This window comes from Brachypodium distachyon, chromosome 3 (assembly GCF_000005505.3).
Source record: "Brachypodium distachyon strain Bd21 chromosome 3, Brachypodium_distachyon_v3.0, whole genome shotgun sequence".
Classification (NCBI taxonomy): Eukaryota; Viridiplantae; Streptophyta; class Magnoliopsida; order Poales; family Poaceae; genus Brachypodium; species Brachypodium distachyon.
This window is the reverse complement of record NC_016133.3, coordinates 27,937,584-27,964,463: the sequence shown is the minus strand read 5'-3', so window position 1 is coordinate 27,964,463 and position 26,880 is coordinate 27,937,584. Positions and strand designations below refer to the sequence as shown.

General features: G+C 46.8%; 3 protein-coding genes across 5 annotated transcripts; all 3 read right to left on the bottom strand.

Moving 5' to 3' along the window:
• Nucleotides 1-9,429: 9,429 nt before the first annotated feature.
• On the bottom strand, nucleotides 9,430-9,816 carry LOC106866396 (uncharacterized mitochondrial protein AtMg00810-like). Its single transcript, XM_014900504.1, has one exon. The coding sequence runs from the start codon at nucleotides 9,814-9,816 to the stop codon at nucleotides 9,430-9,432; it is 387 nt and encodes a 128-aa protein (XP_014755990.1).
• A 4,658-nt stretch (nucleotides 9,817-14,474) lies between these two features.
• Nucleotides 14,475-15,629, bottom strand: LOC106866554. The gene is made up of 2 exons (XM_014901336.2): nucleotides 15,204-15,629; nucleotides 14,475-15,125 (listed from the first exon to the last, which is right to left on the bottom strand). Exons 1-2 carry the CDS (start codon nucleotides 15,319-15,321, stop codon nucleotides 14,626-14,628), a joined length of 618 nt encoding a protein of 205 aa, XP_014756822.1. The 5' UTR covers nucleotides 15,322-15,629; the 3' UTR covers nucleotides 14,475-14,625.
• Nucleotides 15,630-15,789: 160 nt separating this feature from the next.
• LOC100834221 (soluble starch synthase 2-1, chloroplastic/amyloplastic) lies at nucleotides 15,790-25,670 on the bottom strand. 3 transcript variants are annotated; one of them, XM_010236455.3, is made up of 10 exons: nucleotides 25,249-25,669; nucleotides 24,840-25,079; nucleotides 23,182-23,451; nucleotides 22,959-23,103; nucleotides 22,171-22,235; nucleotides 20,075-20,152; nucleotides 18,878-18,997; nucleotides 18,690-18,734; nucleotides 18,273-18,446; nucleotides 15,790-17,348 (listed from the first exon to the last, which is right to left on the bottom strand). In XM_010236455.3, exons 1-10 carry the CDS (start codon nucleotides 25,453-25,455, stop codon nucleotides 16,392-16,394), a joined length of 2,301 nt encoding a protein of 766 aa, XP_010234757.1. In that variant the 5' UTR covers nucleotides 25,456-25,669; the 3' UTR covers nucleotides 15,790-16,391. The 3 variants fall into 3 exon arrangements, with proteins under 3 accessions (XP_010234757.1, XP_003573954.1, XP_010234756.1); XM_003573906.4 differs by having other exon boundaries at nucleotides 18,887-18,997; XM_010236454.3 differs by having other exon boundaries at nucleotides 18,887-18,997; nucleotides 22,959-23,451; nucleotides 25,249-25,670.
• Nucleotides 25,671-26,880: the final 1,210 nt, after the last annotated feature.

Sequence of the window (26,880 nt, the reverse complement as noted above, 5' to 3'; positions counted from 1 at the left end):
GGGGAGGTTACGGCGGGAATCACGCACCCACTACTCCGTCCATAACGGCAGGATACCTGGGATGGCGAAGAGACGCGGGCCCAAGGCAAGTTGGGACCCACGTGTCGGTTGGGGCTTAGCCCGGCAACCAACCAGGGGAGGGTTTGCCCAGGAACGGGTGTTGCCGGCCCACGCCCGGGGCTACTGTCGCACCAGTGGCACCTGGGGTACCACCGTTGCACGACGCGTGGGTCGCATCGCTGAGTTCCCGAGAGGGTCTCACCCCGGGCGGCAACGTACAGGCTGCCCAGCAAGCTACCAGCCCGGAAGGGCTAGCGGGGCTTCGGGGAATATTCCCGCCTGGGCGCCTCCCGGGAAGTCACTTGCCGGGAGGAGGGGTTCCCGGCGTAGGTTCCCGCCATGAGGGCGGGGCCGAGCGAGCGGAGCAGCGGGGCCACGTGGGCGCGTGCCATGCGCCCAATGAACAGTTCCACCAGGGCGAGGAGTGAAGCGCGCTACGCATTTAGTGAGCCGTCAGAAGGGGCGTTATCCGTCTAGTCGGGCGAACAGTGGCTGTCCAGTCCTATTTGTTAGGCTCTAGACCCCTAGCAGCGGGGTTGGCGCTCATGCATGCATGCCAGCACGCCGAGGGGGAGCTATCTAAGCTCCTTGCTCGCCACTTGTAAACCATGCACCGTGGCACCTGTGGTATCCCCTTGGCTACAAAAGGAGGACCTCGCCTACGATCAAAGGGTTCAGCTTTTGCTTCGTTTTTCTGGCATTCAGTTCGTTCGTTGGTTCGTTTACAGAGCCAACTCGTAGCGCAACACTTGGAGTAGCCCAAAGTAGAAAGGAACATTTAGCCAAAAAGAGAGCACCCGGGGACCCTTCCCCGGCAACCTGTAAACAGCCGATTTTACAGTGATAGAAGCTCAGACAAGCAGGACGTAGGGTTTTACACCCCAAGGTGGCCCGAACCGGGGTAAAAAGTGTGTGCATGTGCACTTGGTAGCGTTCATGGTGTATTCCTACGCCTCGCATTGGTCCCGCCGGCGATCGCCGAAGCGATCCCCGTAGCCCACTGCCGAACCTATAAATGGGGTGCTCGCGCATCCCCAGTGTCGGAGCCCCGTGCGACGACAGAATCCCTGACGTAAGGCTTTTGCCGCGGTGGCTCTTGGCGCAAGATGGTGGCCGCATATTGCTGAATGGATTTCCATGAGGAGCTCGGCTCCTCAGTGAGGAGTTATGCACTTAAGCAATGCGGCCGCTCCTTTCTTGTATAGGATGCCGTCGAGCAGGACGTACATCTTGGCTTTTGCGAGCAGAGTTTTGGCACTCGGGCCTTCCACTTCTTGATCCACCTCTCCTTTCAAGGTGCGGATAATCGGTATCATCCAAGAGGGTGGAGTGTCGATGACCATGCTGGTCTTTGAAGCTTCATCAAGGGCGTCGGCTTCTTCCTTTATCGATGGGGCGCGAATTACTTCGAAGCATGCAACGGGCGGCAGCGGTTCTTTGGAACCGGCCGTTCGGGCTAACCTGTCGGCCAGGTGATTTTCTCCTCGTGGAATACGTCGCGCCTCCATGCCCAAGAAATACCGTTCCATCTTGCAAACTTCTTCGATATATTTCTTCATCCTTTCATCAAGGCATTGATATGACTTGTCCATTTGGTTTATCACCAGTTGGGAGTCTCCTTGGATGAGAAGGCGTCGGGCTCCCATGGCCTTGGCTAATCGAAGTCTGAGAAGGAGCGCCTCATATTCTGCCATATTGTTGGTGGCATTGAAGTCAAGATGGGCGGCGTACTCCAAGATCTTGCCTTCGGGGCTGATAAGTATGACTCCAGCCCCCGCACCGTCGAGGCGCTTAGAGCCATCGAATCTCATTAACCAATGTGGTTCTGGGGGCTCGGTCTTGGATGCAATTTCTTCGGGCGGGGCTAGTGGAGCATGCCACTCGGCCACAAAGTCAGCCAGGACTTGGGATTTTATGGCCGTTCTCGCTGTGAGTTCCAGCGAGAAGGGAGCCAATTCCGTTCTCCATTTGGCGATTTTTCCGGTGGCCTCCTTATTGCTGAAGAGTTCCATGAGTGGGAAGGTAGTTGGCACCATGAGGGTGTGGCCCATGAAGTAATGACGGAGTTTTCGAGAGGCCATGAGGAGGGCGTATGCAATCTTCTCAATATGGGTGTATCGACCCTTTGCTCCTCCCAAAGCTTCGCTCACGTAATATACCGGGCGTTGTAACCCGTCTTCTTCCTTCATGAGTGCTGCACTTACGACGACCGGGGTCGCGGCAAGTTACAGGAGCAAAGGCTCCCCCTGCTTTGGGCTCGTGAGAAGTGGAGGGGTCGACAAATAGGTCTTGAGCTCTTCGAAGGCCCTTTGAGCTTCGTCGGTTCTCTCAAAGTTGTCTAGGTTTCTCAAGCCTTTGAAAAAAGGAAGACCCTTCTCAGTTGACCGGGCGACGAATCGTCCCAAGGCCGCCATTCTTCCCGCTAGGCGTTGCACATCTTTGACGGAGTGAGGAGTCTCCATCTATAGGATTGCCCGGATTTTCTCCAGGTTGGTCTCGATCTCTTGTTGAGAGACAAGAAAGCCCAAGAGTTTTCCTTCTCGAACTCTGAATGCGCACTTCTCCGGATTGAGCTTTATGCCATACTTGCGGAGATTGTCGAAGGTTTCTTGCAGGTCCTTCGAATGGGTCTTCGCAATTTGAATTTTGATGACGGTGTCATCAACGTAGACTTCGGCGTTTCTCCCCAATTGTTCTTTGAGGATGAGGCTGATGAGGTGTTGGAAAGTTGCACCGGCGTTCCTCAAACCAAAAGGCATTCTGCGATAGCAGAAGGTGCCGATGGAAGTGATGAAGCTGGTCTTTTCCTCGTCTTCCTTGGCCATGTGGACTTGGTGATACCCTGAATAGGCATCCAAGAAGCTCAACCTTTCGCATCCCGCCGTGGAGTCGACCAGTTGGTCGATCCGAGGGAGCGGGTAGTCGTCATTGGGGCACGCCTTTTTCAAGTCCGTAAAGTCGACACACATTCGCCACTTGCCGTTGGCTTTCTTTACCAAGACCGGATTGGCTAACCATTCGGGGTGCCAAACTTCTCGGATGAGCCCAGCGTCGGAGAGTTTGGCGATTTCTTGCTTGATGACTTCGCTTTGCTCGGTGGAGAGTTTCCAAAGCTTTTGCTTTACGGGAGCTTTGTCGGGTCTCACGGCGAGGCGATGCTCCATGACGTCGCGCGGGACTCCTCCCATGTCGAAAGGTGACCAAGCGAAGAGATCAGAATTCTTTCGAAGTAGGTCGACAAGTTCTTCCTCGAGTTTACTCAGGAGGTCGGCTCCAATCTTCACCGTGCGCGTGGCGTCATCTTGGGAGACGCGTACTTCGTTGAGTTCTTCTTTGGGGAGAGGCTTAGGGATGTAGCGCTCTGGGTGATCGGTTTCGGATGCTCCCGTGTTCGAAAGCATGCTGATACTCTTGGATGATTATCCCTTTTCGGCGCACTTGGTCTCATGGCGGTAGAGTGTCTTCCTATCGGAAGATTGCTCGACGCGGACCGTTATCACGCCCTTTGGGCCCGGGATCTTCATGCACAAGAAGTTGTGGTGGATGGCGGTGCAGAGACGGTTTAGCGTCGTCCTCCCGAGGATGGCGTTAAAGGAGGCCTCTATATCCACCACGTCGAAGCGCACGAGCTCAGTTTGATGATTTGTGGCGTCTCCGAAGGTCGTGAGGAGCTCAATTTGTCCGAGCGGCTGAATGGACTTCCCTGGCACAAAGCCAGTGAGAGGATAAAGGGATGGCTGCAACGAGCCATTCTGGTATCCCCCTTGTGGTTCAATCAGCTTCTTCAACGTGCTCGGATATAGGATGTCAGTGGAACTTCCGCCATCCACAAGAATCTTCTTGAGCTCACAATTGGCGACAATCGCTGTCATGAAAAGGGCGTTGTCGTGTGGGAAGCGTATCCCCTTGGCCTCTTCCTCGGTGAAGGCAATTGGCATGCTCGCCCACTTTGGTGGTGGTGTCAGGGTGAAGGTTCTCACGACGTTGACTTCGCGAGCATATTCCTTGCGTTGCCACTTCGATCCCCGGCCTGTGGCGGAGCCTCCGAGTATCACTCCGACGTGATGCGCGGGTTAATGAATCGGGAGGTTATCCTCCTTAGGTGTCGGGTCAGCGACAAGGACGTTGGCGAGGCGTGGAGCCTCGGCTATCTTTTCATCCTTGCGCCAGGCTTGCATTCGTGCCTGGAACTCTTCGCGAGCCGCGATGAGAGTGTTGCACTCTTCGGTGCTGTGGCTTGCCGAGTTGTGGATGAGGCATCTTCCAGTTCCTCCCTCGGCGGGGCGAGGTGGCTTCTTGGGTTGCCAAGTCTTTTGGGATGATGCTTGTCCTTCAACGGCGAAGATCTTCCGGGCTTGGTCGCCGGGGGCCTTTTTCCCCCACCTCCTCTTCTTCTTGGAAGACGAAGTAGGCGTAGGTGGTTTGTTGGGTGAGGGAGTTCCTTCGGGAGCGGCGCGTGGCGCGTCCTTTTTGGCAATGTCCCTGTATTCACCCCGGGCGTATTCTTGCAAGATTCGATAGAGCTCCTAGGTCATCTTCGAGGGGTTGCGACTTAGGGCCCGATATACTTCTCCTTGGAGAAGGCCTTGCATGCATGCGTCGATCACGGTGGCGAGGGAAGAAGCTTCGGAGGGATTCCCCCTAATTTTGTTTCATGGCGTATAGCTCGTGAGCCTGCACGGGTTCTTCGAAGTTTCCCTGAAAGTTGGCGATGGAGACCTCTTGGAGGCGCTCCCACGAGTGCACGGAGTTCTTCCGCAGGTTATAAAACCAAGTTTGCGCCATCCCGGTGAGCGCGAGCGGAAAGAGGTTGCACATCTCGACGCGACCTCCCCCGGCGGCCCGTATGGCGGTGGAGTAGACATCCAGGAACTGAAGAGGATTTGACTCCCCGTCATACGGTCGTATTGTAGGCGGCTTGAACCTTGGCGAAAAAGGCACGTCTTGGATCTCCCGTGTGAGCGGGTTACAAGTCGGCCAGTTCTTCCGGTTCCTTCGGCGGCGAGGTCCTCCCTCGTCGAAGTCGCTTTCGTCGCAAGAAGGGTCGCTTGGAGAATGATCTCGGCGTTTTCTTGGGGGTCGGAGCATCGACGGGAATTTCTTTCACCGTCGGGACGGGCTCCGGACTCCGCCACTTGCTCATTTCCATGCACGACGGGGTCTCGTTCTCCGCGAGGCATAGCTTGAGGTGGTACTTGGTTGCCACCTTGCTCGACCCCAGTGGGGGGAGCAAAGGGCGCTTGCGGGGCGTTCACCAAGTGAGGTTGGTGTCGAGCATGTGCGACTTGGAGAGCGCCATTTAGCGGAAGCCCCCAATAAGGATGATACCCAGGAGCTCCATGGCCGATCGCAGCGAGCACCAGCGGAGGCAGTCCCGGGTTGGAGGGGTTGTAGGCCGAGACTCCTTTGTTTTCTGGTGCGGATCCTTCTGACGCCACATTGTTTCCTCTTGTATATTCCGAGGGCAAGGTCGCTACCGGTTGTAGGGAAGGTGGTGCGAAGCCCATCGAGCGAGGCATGCCGAGTTCCGTATCCCCTGCGGAGGTGGCAAGTGTAGGCAGCTCGTCGATCCTTGCCATTACGTCGGTAAGTGTCGAGGGACCTCGGTTCCTTCAGGGACGGCCGGGAGCGGAGGTGCGACCACAACTTCCGTTGTGGCGACCATGCTTGCGACGACGTCCGGATTGGTGAGGATTCCTTCTTCCTCGGGAGCCCCCGAGGAGTTTGCTTTCTTCATTTGCAACCGTGTAGACTTCGCGGCAAGTTGGGCACCCGATGAAGTAGGCTTCATCGGGGCCATTAAATCTTCAATTGCGGCAAGGGTTCCCCACGGTCGGCGCCACTGTTGTTGTTCTCGACAACAATTAGAGTAAGGGGTGCCAATGCTTGATGGCATAAGTGCGGGTATAAAAGTAGGGCGTGTACACTTGGACAGGTTGACACATCGATATTTTTTTAATAGGTTCGGTCGACCCTGCGGGTACGACTTAATTAATCCTATGTTAGAAAAGGCTTTGAGGGGGTTGTTAGCCAAGTGCTTGGGCCGAGCGGATCTTCCCAAGACACCTTTAGCAAGAGATTCATCGGGGCCACCTCATACTTGGACCGAACGCGTCTTTCCAAGTATCGAGGTTAGGATACCCTCGGAACTCTAACCCAACCCCTTCTCCTTCGAGCCCGTGCTAACCAAGGTTAGCTCGGAGCCTCGAAACTAGAATCCCCTGGAAGGCTTCCTCGAGGCCGGTCGACTTTTAGTCGAAAGCGGCGTTTGAGAGCGAACCTTAGAGGGAGCACTCTAACCCTCTCCCCTTGAGTTTATTCAAGTTGAGAGTGAATGATACATGCCCCCTGGGGGGGTATTTATAGCCTAGGGGTCCATGACAAAAGACCATGGCTACCATTGGGGGAGAGAGAAAAGTGGGGGCAAAATGGTAAAAGTAGCTTCTTGGTCCATTTTTTTTATGTGCACCATGTGGGAAAAGTGAGGGTTGGTCCATGATCCACCATGGACCAAAATCCTCATCCCTACACCTTTCTTGTCCCCTACTCTAGCTCATTCCTCCCTTTGACCATGGCATGAGAGACTTTACTTGTTAACTTGTCTTCCTTTTCCATGTAGAATTGACTACGCCACGTGAGCATGTTGACTCATGCTTGGAAAATGTTGACTTAGTCGTCGCCAAGTAGAATTTACGGCCCGACCCATATAAGGGTTTTATTTTATTACAACAATCATTAACAGCAACCACTCTTAAAAAGAGCAATAGGATATAGATTAAACTCGGCTAACAAAGAAACACAGTTTTGGTCCTATTCGGTTTTTACATTATTATTCTTAAAGCGTTGATTCAAATTGCATGAAATTTGCCATATATGTACTGCTATGAGTCCTCAACACGCTGTCAAAAGTTAAGCTCAATATGACACTGTATGACCCCTGAAACTGACAATAGCCCAATCTGCACGCCTCTGAAATTTCAGCAAACAGATCTGACGAAACAATCTCTAATCTGGTGTTCTGACCACTTAATTCTCAAACCGACTTGCCAAATCGAAGTTCTCTGAGTCTGGAACAAACTCAACAAGTTTGGAGTTGATCCAACCACGTTTGAGCCAGCAACGAACAAGCTCGGTGAAGATCAACACAGAGCCACCAATCTGGACAGAGTTTTTCTTCCTCTCTTCTCCCCTCTCTTTGGTTGTGCGCGCGCGCTGCTCTCACTCCCTTGCTCAATATCTCACTCTCAGCAACCAACAAGGGAACTCTCTACTGCGGAGATAAGGGTTTCTGCTCCTCTCTCAAGGAGGCATCTCGGCCATTCGATGTGGCTGAGATTAACGATTCAGGTGAGCTGGACTTTTGGGCTGCGTTGGACGTTTGCTAGCTCACTTCCACGTGGAGGGACTATCCCTACAAGTTAACTTTCCCTCCCGACATTAATTATGGAGGGTCTCATTGCTTTCCGGCAGCCATGCTAGCGAGTCGCAATCACGTCGGAGGAAGAGATTTGGGCTTTTGTTGTCGCGAGTGCTAGGAAAATCGATCGGAACGGGCCACTCGGCATCCCCTTAAGTGTGTGGTGTCTATTCTATTTGCCTTGCATCACCATGTATAGAACATGCGTTATATATAGTTTAGGATTTTGGTTTTACTATTTCTGAATCGATTGAGAAATAACTATGTTTAGTCAATGCTAACTGTCGTCGGATCCAATCATTAAGATTCGTGCAAAATTGATGTAAATATGAAGGATGGGAAAACCTTCATTGTATGTTTGTGATTGTCGACTAAGGAATAACTATTTCTAAGTCGAGTGAGAAATAGACACTCCCTTAGAATTTCATTTACATAGCAAGATTTTTTGTGGTGCAATACTTCTCATTGTTGATCTGTGGCGACGTACAGGAGCCATTGAGATGTCCATGTGAGTATGCGACCATGTCGATTGAATACGAAATTCGTAGGTGGCCATGTCAATTCAATATGAAATCGTAGGTCTACATTTTCGCTTCTCGGAACTATGACAACGCGTCATTTACATGTACATATCACACTTCACACACGTGAGTACACTTTTTTTTTTGAGGATTTTTACAGTAACCCGGTACTCTTTATTAGAGACAGAAGTACCATCTAAATCTAGCCCTCTGTTTAAAAGGATAATTTAGTCTTTTGTACCGGTATTATCAGGTGTATTTTTTTTGGTAATTCTCGTGCCTATCATGTAGACACCGCAAGTCGCAGCCGCCGCCTTCCAATTCAAGCGGCCAGTCACGCCGCCGACGCCGGCCGACCCTTAAGCACACGTTCCCCTCCGGTCTCGTACTCGCTGTTACAATCCATGCGCCGCTGCTTCTTTCCTTTGCATGGGCGCCGCTGTTTTTCCTCCGATCTCCTCATCACGTTGGTCTCCCAGCCCAAACGAACATGGCAACTAATTGTATCGATTGTAGAGCATCAAGTCTCACTCAGTCTCACTTTCACGGTGGACACCACGGCAAGCTCAATTTCACACAGGATCGATGAGAGGCAATTGGTCGAACACCTAGAGGGCAAAAACACATGCACACACCAAGAACAGAGCAGCACAAGCAGAGATGATTTCCAGCCCCCCTATTCAATTGGGGTTGCCTTCCTTTGCTTCACTTAGGAGCAACTCCTCCAGCAGCCGCAGCTGAGGAGGTATACACCAGCTGCCGTAGCAGCATACACCAGGACGTGCGTTGCCGGCGCAGTCCTGTACACACACTCCCTCTCCCATCCTTGTCTGCTGACGCAAGTGCCGAGCAAGTCAAGGAGAGAACAGTGTTCAGTGCATGGCCTACACATTAATAGCCGATGCACGTAATCCCTATTACAAATGAATTAACCAAAGTCTGAAAAACTAATACAAGTACATGATTAGAGCTAACAATCTCTCCCTTAATCTTGTACTTGTATCTTCACTGGACGAACTCCGATCCTCTCCCTAAGTTCCAGAAACTTTATCCGAGGCAATGGCTTCGTCAGCAAATCAGCAAATTGGTCACCTGTCCTCACATGCTCCACAGCCACGCTTCCTTCCTCCACACAATCTCGAATGAAATGGTATGGAGTCTGAATGTGCTTACTGCGGTCGTGATAGACAGGATTTTTGCACAAGGAGATAGCAGATTGGTTGTCGATCTTCAGCTTCACGCAATGTATCTCCTTGTTCTGCAGTTGAGCAAGTAAGCGGCCTAGCCATACTCCTTGACAAGCTGCAGTAGCTGCAGATATATATTCTGCTTCACATGATGAAAGAGCAACCACTTTCTGTTTTTGCGAGACCCAAGTGATTGGGTTGGAGCCAAGGAAGAAGATCATACCACTTGTGCTCTTCCTGTCATTTACATCTCCAGCCAAATCACTATCACAATAGCCAACAAGTCCAGAATATCCTTGTCATTTACATCTCCAGCCAAATCACTATCACAATAGCCAACAAGTCCAGAATATCCTTCTCCTCTTCTGGTATAATGACAACCAAAAGTAATGGTTCCACGGATGTACCTTAGTATATGCTTTACAGCAGCCATGTGTGATACACCAGGATCTTCCATGAACCTACTAACAATGCCTACTGCATAAGCAAGATCAGGTCTCGTATTGATGAGATACCTCAAACTCCCAATGAGACTTCTGTACATTGTAGGATCCACTCTTTCTTCTTCCTGTGACTTGTATAGCTTCAGTCTCGATTCCATTGGAATTGGGCTTGGATTGCACTCGCTCATTCCTCCTTTGTCAACAATTTTCTATACATATCCTGCTTGACAAAGTGTGATGCCATTCACCCCCTGAGATACTTCAATTCCTAGGTAATAAGAGAGCAACCCAAGGTCACTCATCTTAAACAATTCTTTCATCTGTTCTTTGAACTTTTCTATCTCAACTGTGCTTGAACCCGAAATAATTAGGTCATCCACATACACTCCAACTGGAAGCTGGTTATCACCTGTGTTTCTCAAGTACACACCATGCTCCAATGGGCACCTTGCAAAGCCAAGAGTCAACAAACTTGCATCCAGTTTGGTATTCCATGCTCTGGGTGCTTGTTTTAAACCATAAAGTGCTTTCTGCAATTTGAGCACCTTATATTCCTTGCCAGCTTCCTCATAACCAGGAGCTTGACACACATATACTTCCTCATGCAGTTCTCCATTCAAGAATGCAGACTTCACATCCATGTGATATACCTGCCATCCCTCTTGTGATGCTAATGCCCCCGCCAGTCTCACTGATTCCATGCGTGCCACTGGAGCAAAAACTTCTTCAAAGTCTACACCATGTTTCTGCACATAACCTTTAGCAACTAATCTGGCTTTGTGCTTGACAATTGCTCCAGTTGGATCTTTCTTCACTTTATAGACCCACTTCAGCCCAATAGACTTCTTTCCAGTTGGTGGATCAACCATAACCCACGTTTGGTTGTCAATGACAGATTTCATCTCTTCATCCATCGCCTTCCTCCAACATTGCTTCCTTGTGTGCCTCAGCTAGAGTTGCTGGCTCCTCTGCACTCAACATACACTGATTGTCATCGTCAAGGTCCAGCGTACAGGGTGAGGTATTGTCAAGTAATTCCTGCATATTGCGATACCCTTGCGGTCCAACACTAGAAGATTGTTCTCCACTCTCCATTCCCACACCAGCACTCCCAGTCGTGCCTAGAATGGGCACAAGAGGGGTAGAAGGCTTGTTAGGTGTAGAAGGTTCATCATTTCCAAGAGCTGGTGCATTTTGAGCCACATCAGAAGACTGATCAGATTGTTCTATCTTCCTTTGTGCTTTCCTGGTATCAACATCATATGTAGGATACACAACAGTAAATTCATTTCCTCTCCTTGCATTTCTAGCTCAGTCACTTCACTCCAATCCCAATGCCTTTTTTCATCGAATACAACATCAGGTGATACAATCACTTTCTTAGTCACGGGATCAAACAAATGGTAGGCTTTTGTCAGTGGTTTATATCCAATTAACACAGCACGCTGGCTTCTATCATCAAGCTTTGACTGATTTGGTTTGGTGATTTTCACATAAGCAACACATCCAAAGGTGCGCAAGTGATGGATCTTTGGCTTCTTGTTGAACCAAGCCTCATATGGTGTCCTGTCTTTCACACTCTTTGTGGGAGCTCTATTCAAGATATACACAGCTCTAAGAACTGCTTCTCCCCAAAATATACCAGGCACACTCATACTCTTCAATAGACTTCTTGCCATTGAGACAACTGTCTGATTTCTACGTTCTACGACGCCATTCTGTTGTGGTGAGTATGGTGCAGTGAGAAAGTGTTTAATTCCATGCTCGTCACAATATTCATTAAAATGCATTGAATTAAACTCTCCACCTCTATCTGTCCTAAGAGATTTCAGTTCACAGTTTACTTCCTTCTCAGCTTTTTTCTTGACTTTATGAATGGCTGCCAGTGCTTGATCTTTGCTCTTCAGCAGTACTATCCACATGTACCTGTTGTAGTCATCAACGACAAGCAAGAAGTATCGATTTCCTGCAGGTGTTGGAGGTGTTACAGGCCCACACAGATCAGCATGCAGTAGTGCTAGCGGTTGCTCTGCCCTGAAAGTAGCAGTTGCAGGAAAAGGTTTCCTTCTCTGCTTTCCAATCGGACAACCATCACAGATTTGTTCTATGTGATCTATCTGAGGTAGTCCTACTACCATATTCTTTCTGGCAAGCTTATGCAATGCATCAAAATTTAAGTGCCCATACCTTGCATGCCAGATCCAAGCAGCATCCCCTGTATTTGCCATCAAACATATTGGCCTTGTCAAGCTGAGATCAAGAATATACAATCTGTTACGTGCTCTTTTCACCCTTGCCAATAATCTTCTTCCAGGGTCATACAACAGGAGATAATCATCTTCAATGACTATCTTGCAACCTTTTTCAGACAGCTGACCAATGTTGATTATGTTGCTCTTTAGTGATGGGATGTAATACACATTTGTTAGTGCTCTGTGTTCACCATTTTTGCATTGGAACAAAATAGTTCCTCGTCCCAAAATTGCCACAGTTGAGCCATCTCCAAACTTCACTTTCCCTTTCACTGTTTCATCAATGTCACTGAATTTCTCCTTGACCCCTGTCATATGATTAGTGGCTCCAGTGTCTAAGTACGACACGCCACAATCGTAATTCTCTGCATTTCTAGCCTTCAGCTGAACCTTCTCTTCATTCAGAAATACTTCACCATCAACAGTCTCTGAACTCTGCATCAACTCACATGTTTGCACCATGAGCAATGCAGGTTCTTCATCTCAAATTTCCTTCTCGGCAACCATGGCTCGTTCCTTCCTGGGCTTTTTACACTCTTTCTTAAAGTGCCCTTTCTTGCCACAATTGTTCTTCTTGTCAAACTTCCATTCCCCTTTTGCTTGTTCAGTGCTCTGCTTTGCACTAGCAGCACCACTGCTTGAGCTCCCTGCCTTTGCCCAGTTCCCAGTACCCTCTACATTTTTCCTTTTATTTCCAGTAAAGTTTTCCCACTGAGACCTAGATAGCATGAGATGCTCACCATCTTTGGGGTTGCCGAAGCGTTGACGTACTCGCTCGTCGTGCGCCTTGTACTGGCCGACGAGATCTTCAACGGTGAGAGTGTTTAACGGCACACACTGCTCAATCGAGGTCACGATCTGCATGTAGTGTGCCGGAGCCGCCTGAAGAAACTTCTGGACCACACGCAGCTCTGACAGAGTGTCACCGAGCGCACGGATCCCTGCCACCAACGCTGAGATTCTGCTCGCGAAGTCATCCACTGACTCCGCGTCACCCATCTGCAGCTCTTCAAAATCCTTGCGCAGGGACTGAAGGCTTGCTTCCCGTACTCGGTCGTGCCCGACGTGCGACGTCTTGATGGCGTCCCAAGCGGCCTTTGCAGTGTCACGGCCAGCGAGAGATGACATCACGGTGTCGGGCACGGCGGAGTAGATCGCGAACAGCGCCTCACGGTCCATATCGAAGTCGACGTCTGACCTCTGCGTCGCCTCCCACACGTGCGCGGACTGCATCGCCACGCGCATCTTCATGGACCAGATGGTGTAGTTCGTGCGCGTCAGCTGCGGCCACGCAATCGGGAGGTGCGACGGCGCCGGACTCGCCAAGGTCGTCAATGGCAGAGCGGACTTGGAATCGCTCGTACCATTGACGTCCAACTCCTTGAGCTTTTCCGCCATCTCCTTCATCTCCTCCTCCAGTTTCAAACGCTGCTGCTGCTTCAATTTCTTCTCTGCCTCCGCCTGCTGATTTCTTCTCTGCCTCCGCCTGCTCCTTCGGCGTCGGCGTGTCCGGCATCACCACTCCTTACGCCTCCAAACGTCGGCTATGATACCAATTGTAGAGCATCAAGTCTTACTCAGTCTCACTTTCACGGTGGACACCACGGCAAGCTCGATTTCACACAGGATCGATGAGAGGCAATTGGTCGAACACCTAGAGGGCAAAAACACACGCACACACCAAGAACAGAGCAGCACAAGTAGAGATGATTTCCGGCCCCCCTATTCAATTGGGGTTGCCTTCCTTTGCTTCACTTAGGAGCAACTCCTCCAGCAGCCGCAGCTGAGGAGGTATACACCAGCTGCCATAGCAGCATACACCAGGACATGCGTTGCCGGCGCAGTCCTGTACACACACTCCCTCTCCCATCCTTGTCTGGTGACGCAAGTGCCGAGCAAGTCAAGAAGAGAACAGTGTTCAGTACATGGCCTACACATTAATAGCCGATGCACGTAATCCCTATTACAAATGAATTAACCAAAGTCTGAAAACTAATACAAGTACATGATTAGAGCTAACATCGATCAACCAGGGGATGGATTTGTTTTCGTTCAGTAGTCGTTGCCGATCAAATAGACCAGAGCCTACACAACAATGCTAACATATGAAGCGGCTCCGTGATCACACTCCGCCGGCGGCCGGCCGCTCGAGTTAGCGCAACCAGTCAACGCTGCTCAACTAGTCCGTGACATTGCGTCCGTCCGTCGATTGCCTGTCTCTCCCGCGTATCCCCATGATTGAAGAATTAGGGTTCTTAGGAATGATTAATGGGGATCGAGACGAATAGATTCCGTTGCAGCCGAAAGTATTAGGCTTCTTAGGAATGATTAATGGGGATCGAGACGAGATTTTTGTTGCAGCCGTGAGATGAGAACAAATAATAAAGTTACCAGACCATCTGTAACAATTGACTTAATTTTATATTACGCTTTTACCCTCAAACAAGAGGTACTCATTAACATTTTTACTCTCTCCGTTTCATAAAGATTGGCACGAATTTAAACTACAACAATTCAAATCCGTGTCAATCTTTATGAAACGGAATGAGTAGTTGGCACTCACTAATACCCACATTGGAGTACCAGTTTACCAGTTGATACCATCCGTTGGATTAATAGAAATGAAGGGCTCTTGTTATTTTCAGGGTACCGTGAAAGATCTTTCTTTTTTCGAGGAGAGTACACGTCTCCCTAATGATTCTTTAGGTTCGTAAAGGCATGCATGCTGCACCGCAATGTCCCCGCTCATGGCCCGAACCTATACCTGACATAAACACCGAGGCAAAACAGGACGAGCACCGTGCCAACCACACTGGTCGCGAGCTTTCTCTGCTCTTGGTGGGGGAGGTATTTGTAGCCGCGGCCAGTGGGCCCATCAATGGCGGCGCCTGCACCATCTTTCTGCTTCGGCACGCCCTCCTCTTCCTTCTTACGTCCTCCTCCGGCTCCGGCGTCCGTCTTGGCCACCGCAGGCGCAGCGGGCTCCTGCTTGCCAGCTGAGGCTGCATCGCCGCCGCGGACGACGATTGCAGAAGTCGCGGCTTTCACGTCGGGCATGGTGACCCGCACGAACCCGCCGTCCAACCGCGCGTGGATGCCGTTGACGTCGCAGTTGTCGGTCACCTGGAACTCCAGCTTGAAGCGCCTAACCTTTCCATCACCATCGACGGGGCGCTCGCCGCTCACGATCACCAGCCTTTTGTTGCGGACCAGCTGCACCCTGATGTGCTCCTTCTTGAAACCCCCTGCAATCTAATCAAGCCTGGTTAACACCATCTAATCCAATCGCAAGCAAATCGGCAGAAGAAGAGGGAGGTGCGTGCCTTCGTCGGTTAGATCGACGGAGAGGGTGTGCGTCGCCGGCTCGCCGGTGACGACTGTGTACTTAGGTTTGAAGTCCTCGTGACCCGGGCCGGTGGCGTTGGGGGCAGGGGCATCCATGGTACGTATCTCACTTTTGACGATGCTGCTGGCTGCTTGATTCAGAATTCAGATATGGACAAAGCTAGGCGAGAAATCAATCAACAAGCTGGTGAGTTGATATATTGGAACGGCTATGCGCCTACGACCGTGTTTATACAATGCGTTTTGTTCGAGTTGCCGTGTCCTCATCGGAGGAGGGAGGGAGAACGCGAAGAATCCATTTCCACAGAAGGAACTCGTCAGTTGAGCCAAGTCTGGTGATATACCTTGCATATCTTGTTCTGGACCGCTTCTTCCCGGGTGGTCACGCGTCCGGCATCTCCCACGACACGCACGATCGCTGCATGCATGTCTCTCCATGTGATACGCCGGATAGCCCCTGGCCGAAGCATGCACGCCCCAGCACGCAAGCTACCTACCGGCATACAGACGACCCAAGCATGGTATAAGCAGCATTGCAAACCCCAGACAGACACCAACGGGAACGGACGGTAAAATTGACTAATTACATGGAAACAACCACCAGATCACCTCATCTGAATTCGCTACAGGGAGATGCTAATTTATCTATGTACGCATCTGAAATGCTCTAAAACACGATCAAACCCAACAAAATCGTAGATGTCGGTACAATCAGACTATCCAGTAAATCAAGCAATGGTTCCAGAGCTGCCTGGCACAATGCTGCGATAAACCATCGAACTGAACTCATCCCATGGGAAAAGATGGGACTAGAGGCCGCTTCAGAAACGGATGACGTTTACCGCTGCATCATTTCTTCAAAAGGATCTTTAATCTTCCATGTGCTGTTTATGCCTCCTTTGAAGGAAGACCCCTTCCACAGCTTTCATGTAGGAAGTAAACTCCTAGACTCAGGGTGTGCCTTGTTGGAAGTGACTTGAATTCTGGCAACAAAGATTCGGTCTTCCCATTTCTAGGAACATGGTGGTCAACTTGGGAACTGGGATACTGGGCAAAGCAGACCGCTGCATGCCGAGAGCTGATATTGAAGCACCCAGTGACTGATACAAGAAGAATGCCTTCCAGTCTCCCCGAATGACACCATGGATTCTTGGTCAGCTCAACAGTCACCACTGATACTTGGCGGTAACAAGAACCTCCTCGTAGCTTTTAGCAGCATTGTCCCAACTTAAGTCTTGCATCATCCCTCTCCTTTGGAGTCCCTCCCAACTGGTCCTGTAGTTTCTGTATGTAGTCAGGCAATGCCCTAGCGCATCAATCATTCTGTTTGCCTCTGCCATCTCAAAAGTCCAACCAAGTCCAGCCTCCTCATAGGGATTATAGTGCTGGACAGTGTCTCGAAGACCACCCACTGCATGCACTACAGGGACAGTCCCATACATCATGGCATAGAGCTGGTTCAGCCCGCATGGCTCGAACCTTGATGGCATCAACAGTATATCAGCGCCTGCAGTCATACGATGAGCCAACCTGACAGAGAAACCAACCCACCCCCTAACTCTGTCATAATGCTGGCTCTCAAGCCGCCTCAATGTATCTTCAAGATCTTGCCTTCCAGTACCCAGCAGTATTACCTGTACACCTTGGCCAGCTATCCATGGCATTGCTTCTGCTATCAAATCTACGCCTTTTTGATTGTCTAACCGTCCAATGAAAGCAATGACAGGAACATCACTACGAACCGGGAGACCAAGTTCTTTCTGCAATGCCGCCTTACATTGTGCTTTACCTGTTTGAACAGTTTCTAGAGAATAGTTGATGTATCCATCAGACTTCAGGTGGACATCAGACCTAGGATTCCATTCAGTGGTATCGATACCATTTACAATGCCTTGGAATTTCCAATCACTTTCATTAATGATCCCATGAAGGCCCCAACCACCTTCAGGTGTTTTGAGCTCCCATGAATAACCATGGCTAACAGTAACTAAACGGTCGGCAGCTTTAATTCCAGCTGCAAAAATGTTTAGATGATCACCTCCAAATGGGTCGTGATGTTTGAATAGGTCCATGTAGTTACTGGACAAATCCAGGTAACTGAAGTCGTCTAAGGGGCCACGACCCTGGAAGAGAAAGTATGTTAAACAATCTGAATTGAGAAAATATTGATACAAAACAGTCATTACACTGTATGTAGAATGTTGAATACGAACCCATATATGAATTACAAATTTACACTACAGAACAAAGCAAGGCAGGAAACAAAAGCAATTACAGTGACAGCATAACCTAAATCATACTATTGTGGTCATGGTTAAGAAACTACTACTTTTATGAAGACAATGTATTAACATATATTAACTTATACTTTTGAGTTCTCCAGTAAAAGCTGTCTTTTCTGGATCCTTGTGAGCATTGGTCATCGGATGTACATATTTTGCTGTAAACAACTAAACATAACTATTTTTTGCTTTCACGGTTATAAGAATACTCGGGATATTTTTTACTTCCTCCGTCCAACAAAGGATGTCTCAACTTTGACTAAATTTGAATGCATCTATACATTAAGTCATGTCTAGATACATCCAAATTTTAACAAACTTGAGACATCTTTTGTTGGACGGAGGGAGTATGTGAATTTGCAAGACTAAAGCACTTATTGACATTCCTATCTGAAACCACGCCCATGTCCATGACATCATTTGCACTTTTGTCTTTTAATATTTGCCATCTGTCGCGGTGTTGCAGCAGTAATGACAATCAGAAAGCTCTTATGATCAACTAAAGTAATTTTCTTTCAATGAAAAGTAGTCAGTTTTAAGTACTTAAAAAGAAACTAGAAATGCATTACTTTATACATTCATGGCATTTGCCACCAAGGACTAACATGCAGTATCTGAGTTTTTACCTTAGAAGATTCTTTCTATAGAATGGATTACTAATTGAATTTTCATAAACTGGTCGAAATAAAATCCAGGTAATACATAGCAAAAAAGGTGAGACAAATTCATCAGAGAAAAGGTAAGATCAAGGAGAAACAAACTTACCTGATGTGCTATATTGTGTATCACAAGAACACAACGGGCATATATCATGAAACCATTGTCACGATAATAAGCCTTCAAATAAACAGGCAGTAATGCAGTGTGCCAATCATTTGCAATGAACACAAGATTTCCATCACCATAGCAGAAACCACCACATGGAACACACCACGGAGCCTAGATCAAGGTAAATGGTTTCTATAAGCATATTGAAGAAGACAGATACCCATCATGGAAAAAACTGGGTTGAACAAAGGCCAGTCATGTTACTATAATTGCTGTTCCATGGCAGCAGATTTTTTTTATGTGAAACAGGACATGTTATGTGTCGGTGTACTTATTTCCATTAAATAAGTGTCGATTTTCTAACGGAGTGGCCTTGCATGGAGAGAAAATTGTTTTAGCTACGAGAGAATTTACCTCTACAGCCGCCTTGCACAACAAAACCATTCGTTTCAAGATGTCCTGCAGATAGAAATTGATCTTCTTGTTTCAATCGTAAGCAACAACAGACTCAGAGAAACAGATAATTGACTACTACAACATAAATATCATCCCAGCTTTTGATATCTGTGAATATGCATTGTAGTCCATAAGCAGAATATTACATTACTTACTGTTCGGTCTCCACCATAAATTTCACTCGAAGCATTGTGAAAGATAGGATTGTCAATGAATACAAAATCCACGCCATCTATGTACGCATGACAATATTTTACCTCCATATCCTGTAAACAGAACATATTTTCAAAAGGAACTGTTACTATCACAAGGTAAGAGCTAGAGGATTTTTGCAGTACCCAGGTACTCCATAAAGATTGCCGGAGTACAACACAAATCTAACCATCCATTTGAAGGGGTAATTTAGTCTTTTTGTTTAGGTAATGCACACACTACTAATTTAGACTTCTGTCATCTCTCATCTCCCCCTCTGGCCGATTGTTGTGGGGAAAAGGATCACAAATATTTGAAGAATCTAATTTAATATATCATTCCCGAATCTAATTAATTGATTAGGCATGATCAGACGCTTGACTCTTGTCGCATCTGATGCATCCGCAACTGCTATCGATCTCCCATGGTTGCAATTCCTAGTTGTGTGATTGCCTCCTCGGGCAGCCGCCCCTGCTGCCATGACAGCTGACATCTTTGTTGTAGTATCCATGGTCGTCTTCATCAGGGGAGTTGCCGGCGAACACGGCAAATTAGGCGCAACTGTCTAATCACATGTTAATAATAAATAAATCTCTGTTCATACCTCCTGTCAATATCCACTGATAATTGGCAGCATCCTTTCAACTCGTTAATTAGGATCAATCTCGATAATTTTTTTAACACAATAGATTGATCTGGATAGTTAATTCAAGGAAGAATCAGGCATACAACCGCGCAAAGCTTTTGTGTTTTCTCGAAAAATAACCATTTATTAATGGGAAGCACGCGCGCAAACCGAAAGAAGAAAACTGAAACGGAAAAAGGAAAAAAGAAAATCAGATGCAAATCATGGATATGAAATCCTTAGTTCCCGGATATAGGTTTAAACAAGCTGGGCAAGTCTTGATGTTGGATGCTAATGGCTGATTTTATCCATGGATTGCAATACTTTAATGGCTTAATGTTCCATGATTACGATTATACCCCTTCAAACTTGGTGCTACTCAATTTTCTGTGGTAACACTCCCTAATCCTGTATTGGAGTACAAATGGATCATACCCGTTTGATTACGGGTAATGGACGCACCAAATTCATTTAAGGGTACTGTAAAAGAGTACAAAAGCTATTATGACATGAGAGGGGAAAGCACCTGCCCTGCGATCTGGTACCTCTTTGATTCTCCTATTTGTCGAGGTTCTTCATAGTTCTGATACATGGGTACTACTACCTGTAAAATATGCACATATATAACAAGCTACTAAAGGTACTACTGAAAGAATGCTCTATTTAGTATTCAAGTACCTTGCAAATGTAATCAACAAAATAGTAGTTTGTAGGGAGATCTAAAGACTCAGGAAATGTGAATTTAGGAGGTGGTTTGCTCTAAGGTATTTGATCAGCATTGTTTCTTGCATAACCACAATAACACAACGGGATGCATTCCAATTATATATTACCTAAGTATTTCAAATACAATTACGACTATGATGAATCAATTACAATTTCTAAACCTACACGGCCTTCTCATCACTAATCACAGTATCTCTTAATTTTTGCTGTTCTTAATTATTTTCAGAAATACAAAGGCTTACAGCTTAGCAGTTGGAATTCTCAAAACAGGATTGCGGAAACTTTTTTTAGAAACTGCGGCAGGGGCACTGTCAGTGTTTTGATCTGGCAATATATGTTGTAGGGCAGTGCACGTGTGTGGAAACAAGATGGTTAAGCAGGAGACAAAGATTTATACAGGTTCATGCCCAGTAGGAAGAGATAAAATACCCTACTACTGTATTTGGGTGTTTGTATTGAAGATGTCCCGAGCGTAGATCGCAATGCATGAGAGGAGTTCTCGAGATCACTAGGATTTGACTATGCTAAGGTTGAACGTACCAATCAGGTAGGCCCTACAGGATCCAAAGTCGGTTTGCAAGACATAGATACCCAATCTGTTTGAATCATATCCAGGTAATACGGGTGGTTATTTCCTTATCTTGTACTCCAAGTCGATGAGGCGGCCCCGTGTAGCAATGGATTACGTGTAGACGGCCCGGCCCACCCTAGGCTTAGTAGGCCGGATTTATCCTCCTTGACTATACCCGGATGCTATGTCATCGTCAGGCATTGCCTTTTCATTAAGCAGTGCGTGTGTATAGAAAGGTCATGTCTAAAATGGACAAGACCCCAAAATACGACGCTAAATTGACTACTATATGATGGCCAAACTCCAACCGGGAGCCGGCCATATTGTGCCAATTAATGTATTGCCTGGGTGAACACGGGTTGCTTTGGACACAACATATCAGTATTTTCATACAAGGCAGTTGGCACCAACTCTAGGTTTACATACCCTCTTTTCAGTGCAATTCACCTATTCTAATAGGCCACCATGTACAGGTGTAATCCTCAGTGTTTACGTTATTTAAGTCATAATGCGCGTTACCATATGCTAACATATTTTTGGGGCATGGTTGCAGGGGGTTGACAAGACTTTGCGTCCTCTCATTTTAGTAGGGGCGACGGCAGTTTTCTGGTCTATTTGGTTATGCCGTAATGACATTGTTTTTGATAAAAAGAAAATGCACTCATGTATGCAGGTTTTGCTCTTATGTACCAATTGGCTGCGATTATGGGCGTTGCTACAGAAGGTGCAGCACAAGGAACTGATGGAGTCTGGCGCCAAGCGACTAGAGTGGATCACCAGGGAGTTTATGTTCCGGTTTGGGTGGCGTGCTAGCTCTAGACTTCTTACTTTGTAGATCAGTTCTCCGTGTGGCCTGTCACACTTGTGGATGTGGTCATGTTTTTTCAATTGTTGAGAATAATGTACGACTTTAGGCTGTATGCATTCTGAATACAGAGGCCGGAGGTAATAAAGCTTCCATTATCTAAAAAAATATATGCTAAAAGGTTGTGCTGTGTGGCTTGCTCAAGTGTTTCAGGCTGTGTGCCAGGTAAAAAGGGTATAGCATACGGGTGGTGCTGGGTATAACATAACTATTGACTACATCTTTTTCTTTGTTAGTGACTTATTACTCATGAAATATGCATTCCTTCAGGTTTATTCTAGGCACAAATGTCATGATACCTATGAGGCTATGAGTTCTCTCGCCAGTTCTGTTCAGTTGAATGACATAGTTTTCAATATTAGGTCACTCCTTATCTTTCATGTTACTTGCAGCACTTACCAACTGTTAGCAGCTTAGTTGAGTCTCTATTTAATGGTAAGAAGGCTTATCTGAAACATACCATGACACGATGACCTCTCTTGGACAAAGCCTTTGGCAAAGCTCCAGCAACATCACCAAGTCCACCTGTGGGAGATTAAAACATGGTTATTGCTCCTTGAGGAAGGCAGTACAAACAAAAATGGGCAGCGTGAAGGCTTTAAATTCCCAATTGCACCCTCTCTTCTAATCGGCAATCGCTGAACTGCTTTTCAGCATAATGATAAGGTGTGTGCAGCTTTTGCAGGGTCCATTTTTTGTTTTGACAATTGACAAAAAAACGACCGTTACTACATTTTTTTGGAGCACCCGTCACTACTCACTTACTATTTCCATTAAGCTCTCTTGCGTTAATATTGTGGGGATTATTAAAAACCTCCTCTTCAGAATCACAACAACCAGCCTTGCTAAATATGGCTAATGTTCTCCATGACTAACTTACTGCACAGAATAACACACCCAAATGTGCAGGCACACATGGAAATCATTGTAAATGCCTGCACACACACACCCTCTGTGTCTCTCCTATTCCTCCTAGATAGACCATATATGACTTGAATAAGCAGCGCTCATGAAAATCAAGGTGAGAAACTAAAATGTACAAACCTCCAATGTTCAAACCAGCACATTTTAGAAAGAAACAAATTATATACCCTTAGCAATACTTAACTAGAAGCGGAAATGCAGCCAAGGAGTTATGTTTGGGTAGTTAGCCCACACACTCTCTCCAGTTCTCCATCGTAGAGGGCTAAGTTTGAATCTGCAATCTTAGAAAAGATCTTAAAAATTGAAGCTACATTATAATCTTACCTGTCTTCGACCAAGGAGCACATTCTGCAGCTACCAATATTACATTCATAACATCTACACCGGCCGAAGAAGATGAGTTGTTATTTATTCCCTCAGTAACTGACTGCTCCTTTTCACTTATTTGACTTAGCTGTGCCACGAAATCCTGCTTCACACCATTAACATATTGTGGTTCATATACGTTGGGAGCAGCACTGTCGTACAGATAGTGTTCAGAGCTGACCTTGTTAGATGATCCATTGACATCAGTGCTAGAAAGTTTGCCTTCTAAACTTCCATAGTATTCATTCTGATCACTGATAGATTCTCCATGAATTGTACCGGCTTCAGATTTGTATGAACGCCTATCAAGGTACATTTGAAGGTCATAGCCAATCTCGTTGCCCTCCGAAATAGCATCCAGACGTGAAATGGAATCACCACTGAGTGGCTCTTGCTCATTATGCATGGAACTGGCCTCAATAATAGTAATGAGCTTCTTCTTTTCCGATATCTGAATAAGTTGGCCGCACGTTACAGTTCAAATCATAATGGTTCAGTAAATAATAGTACAAGAGATGAATGAGCTTCGATCATAATGTTTTAATGCAAGTACAAAAACAGTAACACAGATATAGTGTAGAGGTGAATTGCATATCATTCATGTAAACAAAATTCAAGAAAACAAAGAATTTAAAAAAGAGCAAATGATCAGCATAGATAGTTTAAAAAAAATTAAACTGCAAGGTCATTCCAAAAACATTGTGCGCTGCATATATTTATCAAGGTGTAACCAATTTGTATTCAGATACATGTTTGATTCCAGCAAGAATATGTTAAACGGACACCTTATGCAGTACATTCTGTGCGTCTGCAGTTCTTATTTCTTCTTGAAATGGTGGCACAAATTTACTCATTGGTGACAGTGACCCGTTACCACCAAAACACTGTTCCTTGGAATTGTAAACCCTTCCCGTTGTACATAAACCATTGCTCGGAATGCAAGTGTGGTTCAGTGTAGAGTCCAAAACCCAGAATAAAACCGCTATCAGTTCAAACTCCAGAAGGTACAGCAAAAGATATAAGGACAGCAAGAGTCTGCCATTCTGACTGACTTGAAAACCAGCATCCTTCCGTATAAATGAGGAGCTTGCTGGCCAGTGACTAAAAGTTAAACACAGTTTAGGAAGTCATATCAATATTTATCTTCTTAACAAATCGATCATGTGTCTTTACTCCTATGAAGATGTCAATTAATGGTGTGAGGCCTTTCGCCTTTGGGCTATAGCACATGTTGGATCTGACATAAACTGGTAGGATGAGAGTAGATAACTAGATATAGATGGTTTGACCCTAATTTATTTCATTATGTAGCAACACACGGTTTTGTGCAAGTGTGCAGCTACAAGCCATTTAAATATGAAGGCCACACCATGTGACAATGCTTTTAACTTTGGGAGTGTCTATTTCTCAGTCGCCTAAGAAATACTCCAGTTATTTCTCAGTCAACAATCATAGCCATCCAATCAAGATTTTCTCATCCATCGGACTTACATTAATCTTACAGGAATCTCAATGATTGGATCAAAAGGTTGTTATCATCGACTGAGAAATAGTTATTTCTCAGTCGCCTGAGAAATAGCAAAACCATTTAACTTCAGTATTACCACAACCTTTTAGTTTTCACAAATTGTTGTGGCAAAGCAATTCGCTGGATCAGAGCTTCAGACATAGATGTTTCATAACACAATCTGCATCAAAAAATGTATTTGATCCCAGCAACAAAATTGGAAAGGAACACAGCAGCCCACCAGATCAGAGCTTCAAGCAGAAATGTATGGTTTAACGCATTATGCATGGAAAAATGCATTTGATCCCAGAAATGGAACTTGGAAAGGATACCTGCTCAAGTAGATCCCGGTGCATCGCCAGCACCTCTCTGCTCTTACGAATGGTGGCACGGAGGGCCTCATTGGAAACACGGACACCATCGCCGTCGTGGCTGCCATCCTCGCCAGTTTGATAACCAGCGTCATCATCCCTCCCAGCGGCGCATAAAACCTTTCCGGGGCCCCATTTAGTCGAATGCCTGACTCTGAGCACCGCCGGCCCCTCGTACACACCGTTCCCGCAGAACCTCGCCTTGGAAACACGCAGTGCACAACTAATCAGCACCCTAGCTAACAGGACATCACCTGGTAGTCGATCAAAAAATGCGATCCGCGGGTCTCCAAGTAAATGGGGACCGACTCGGCGACCAACGAATTCCGGTGACGTGTTTCAAGCGAAGAGGAGGAGAGGAGATGCTCACAGGACGGGAGGCCGCTGGGCGGCGGCGGGGACCCCGAGCAGGCGGGCGCAGGAGTAGGCCCCCGCGCGGAGCCGGGGGACGGCCGTAGCAGCGGCACGAGGAGGAGGCCGCCGCAGGGGCACCGCCAGCGGGAGGACGGGGAGAAGCGCCGTGGACAAGCAGCGCCGCAGGGGACGGGTGGAGAAGGGAGGAGGAGGAGGCCGCCATTGGAAGATGCCTACTGGAGGGGGCTCCACTCGCTCAGGCAGTGTGCTGCTGCCGCTACTGCTGCTGGTCGGTGCTGATCCGAATTTTCGGGTGTGAGGTGAGGGCGAGAAGAGAAGTGGAGACTGGAGAAGAAGGCGGGTTCCCTACTGCTCGTCTTTGGACTTGGGGAGTTCGGGTTTCCTTCCCCTTTCTGCCTCTGGGTCTTTCCTGCTGCGTTTTGCAGGTGCCGTGTTGTTGGCCACGAGGCACCGGCCAGCGTGTGGCTTGCAGGTGCAGCCTGCAGCGCCTCGCATTCCTTGCTGTATATTCTGGAAAGACGTCTTTTACTTTTCGCGAAAGATGATTGCTCCTTTCCTTTTCAGGATCCTCAAAGAGTTCTATTTTTTAAAACAATATTTGGGTAAAGATGCTCTCAGCCGATTCTAATAACCGTCTGATCCTTACATGGAGAATCGTGCAAATTTATACAAAATCTTAATCAGATGGCTATAATTGTCGACGAATAAATAGACAGTCTCTTGTTAAAAATGTATATCTAAATTATCAAATAAGTATACTATAAATTTTTTATATAAATTTGATTTAAGTTTAATAGTTTCACTTGAAAAAGTTAGAACATCACCCACAAAAAAAAGTTAGAACATCTAATAAAAGGAACGGATGAAGTACCAATTTAAAGATTTTCACATGCACCACGTAAGTGCAGCCGGGTCCATTACCGAACAAAATAATTATATTAGATGTCTAAAGAACATGAAAGAGGAGGAGCATGAAAAAAACAAGGTTATGCCAAACGAAAAGCACATAAACAAATAAAATTAAACGAGTTATATCAAGATAGGAGGTAGCTATGCATGCCTTCCTTACAAAAAAAAAACACTTCGAAATTGTTTAAATTTGACCATTACCAAATCATCGAGTCTTATGAAAAACTTCTACACCATCACGATATCTTCATGTTCATAGCCATCAGTTCTATCTTCTAGAGGTTCCAATGAAACAGGTAGGTATAATTCATGTGATTTCTCATTGCTTTAGCATGTAGCACCATTACTTCTTTCATCAAAAACTCATCATCATCTTTGTGCAATGCTGTCAAGTACTTCAGAAAACACATGAATGACAAATCAATTCAAACATGATCACTTTTTTGCTTATGCATATTTTATCATCTTCATTGTCTCTCTTCTCTACCAAACTCTCATTTACAATCAGGCACAGATTTATAATATTATAGAGTTTCAGTAACATAATGCACCCCTCTTCCGAGGGCCAAGTATTTGCACAACTGTGTGGTGCATGACATCGTCTGGAATCTTCTCGACTAACCCATTCAGGAGAAGCATTTGATAAGAGAAAACACCATCTGGGAAGGATCTCGCACCCACTCTGGTGGCCAAGAGTCCAACTTGGTACTCTATAGAA

Excerpts from the sequence above, each read along its gene's own strand:
- LOC106866554 (XM_014901336.2), bottom strand. The coding sequence starts at position 15,321 with ATGGATGCCCCTGCCCCCAACGCCACCGGCCCGGGTCACGAGGACTTC. Across the intron at positions 15,126-15,203 it reads CGTCGATCTAACCGACGAAG|GGGGTTTCAAGAAGGAGCAC; the intron begins GCACGCACCTCC and ends ATTAGATTGCAG.
- LOC106866396 (XM_014900504.1), bottom strand. The coding sequence starts at position 9,816 with ATGAGCGAGTGCAATCCAAGCCCAATTCCAATGGAATCGAGACTGAAG.
- LOC100834221 (XM_010236454.3), bottom strand. The coding sequence starts at position 25,455 with ATGGCGGCCTCCTCCTCCTCCCTTCTCCACCCGTCCCCTGCGGCGCTG. Across the intron at positions 25,080-25,248 it reads GCCCAGCGGCCTCCCGTCCT|GCGAGGTTCTGCGGGAACGG; the intron begins GTGAGCATCTCC and ends CGTGTTTCCAAG. Across the intron at positions 18,998-20,074 it reads GGTACCAGATCGCAGGGCAG|GATATGGAGGTAAAATATTG; the intron begins GTGCTTTCCCCT and ends TTCTGTTTACAG.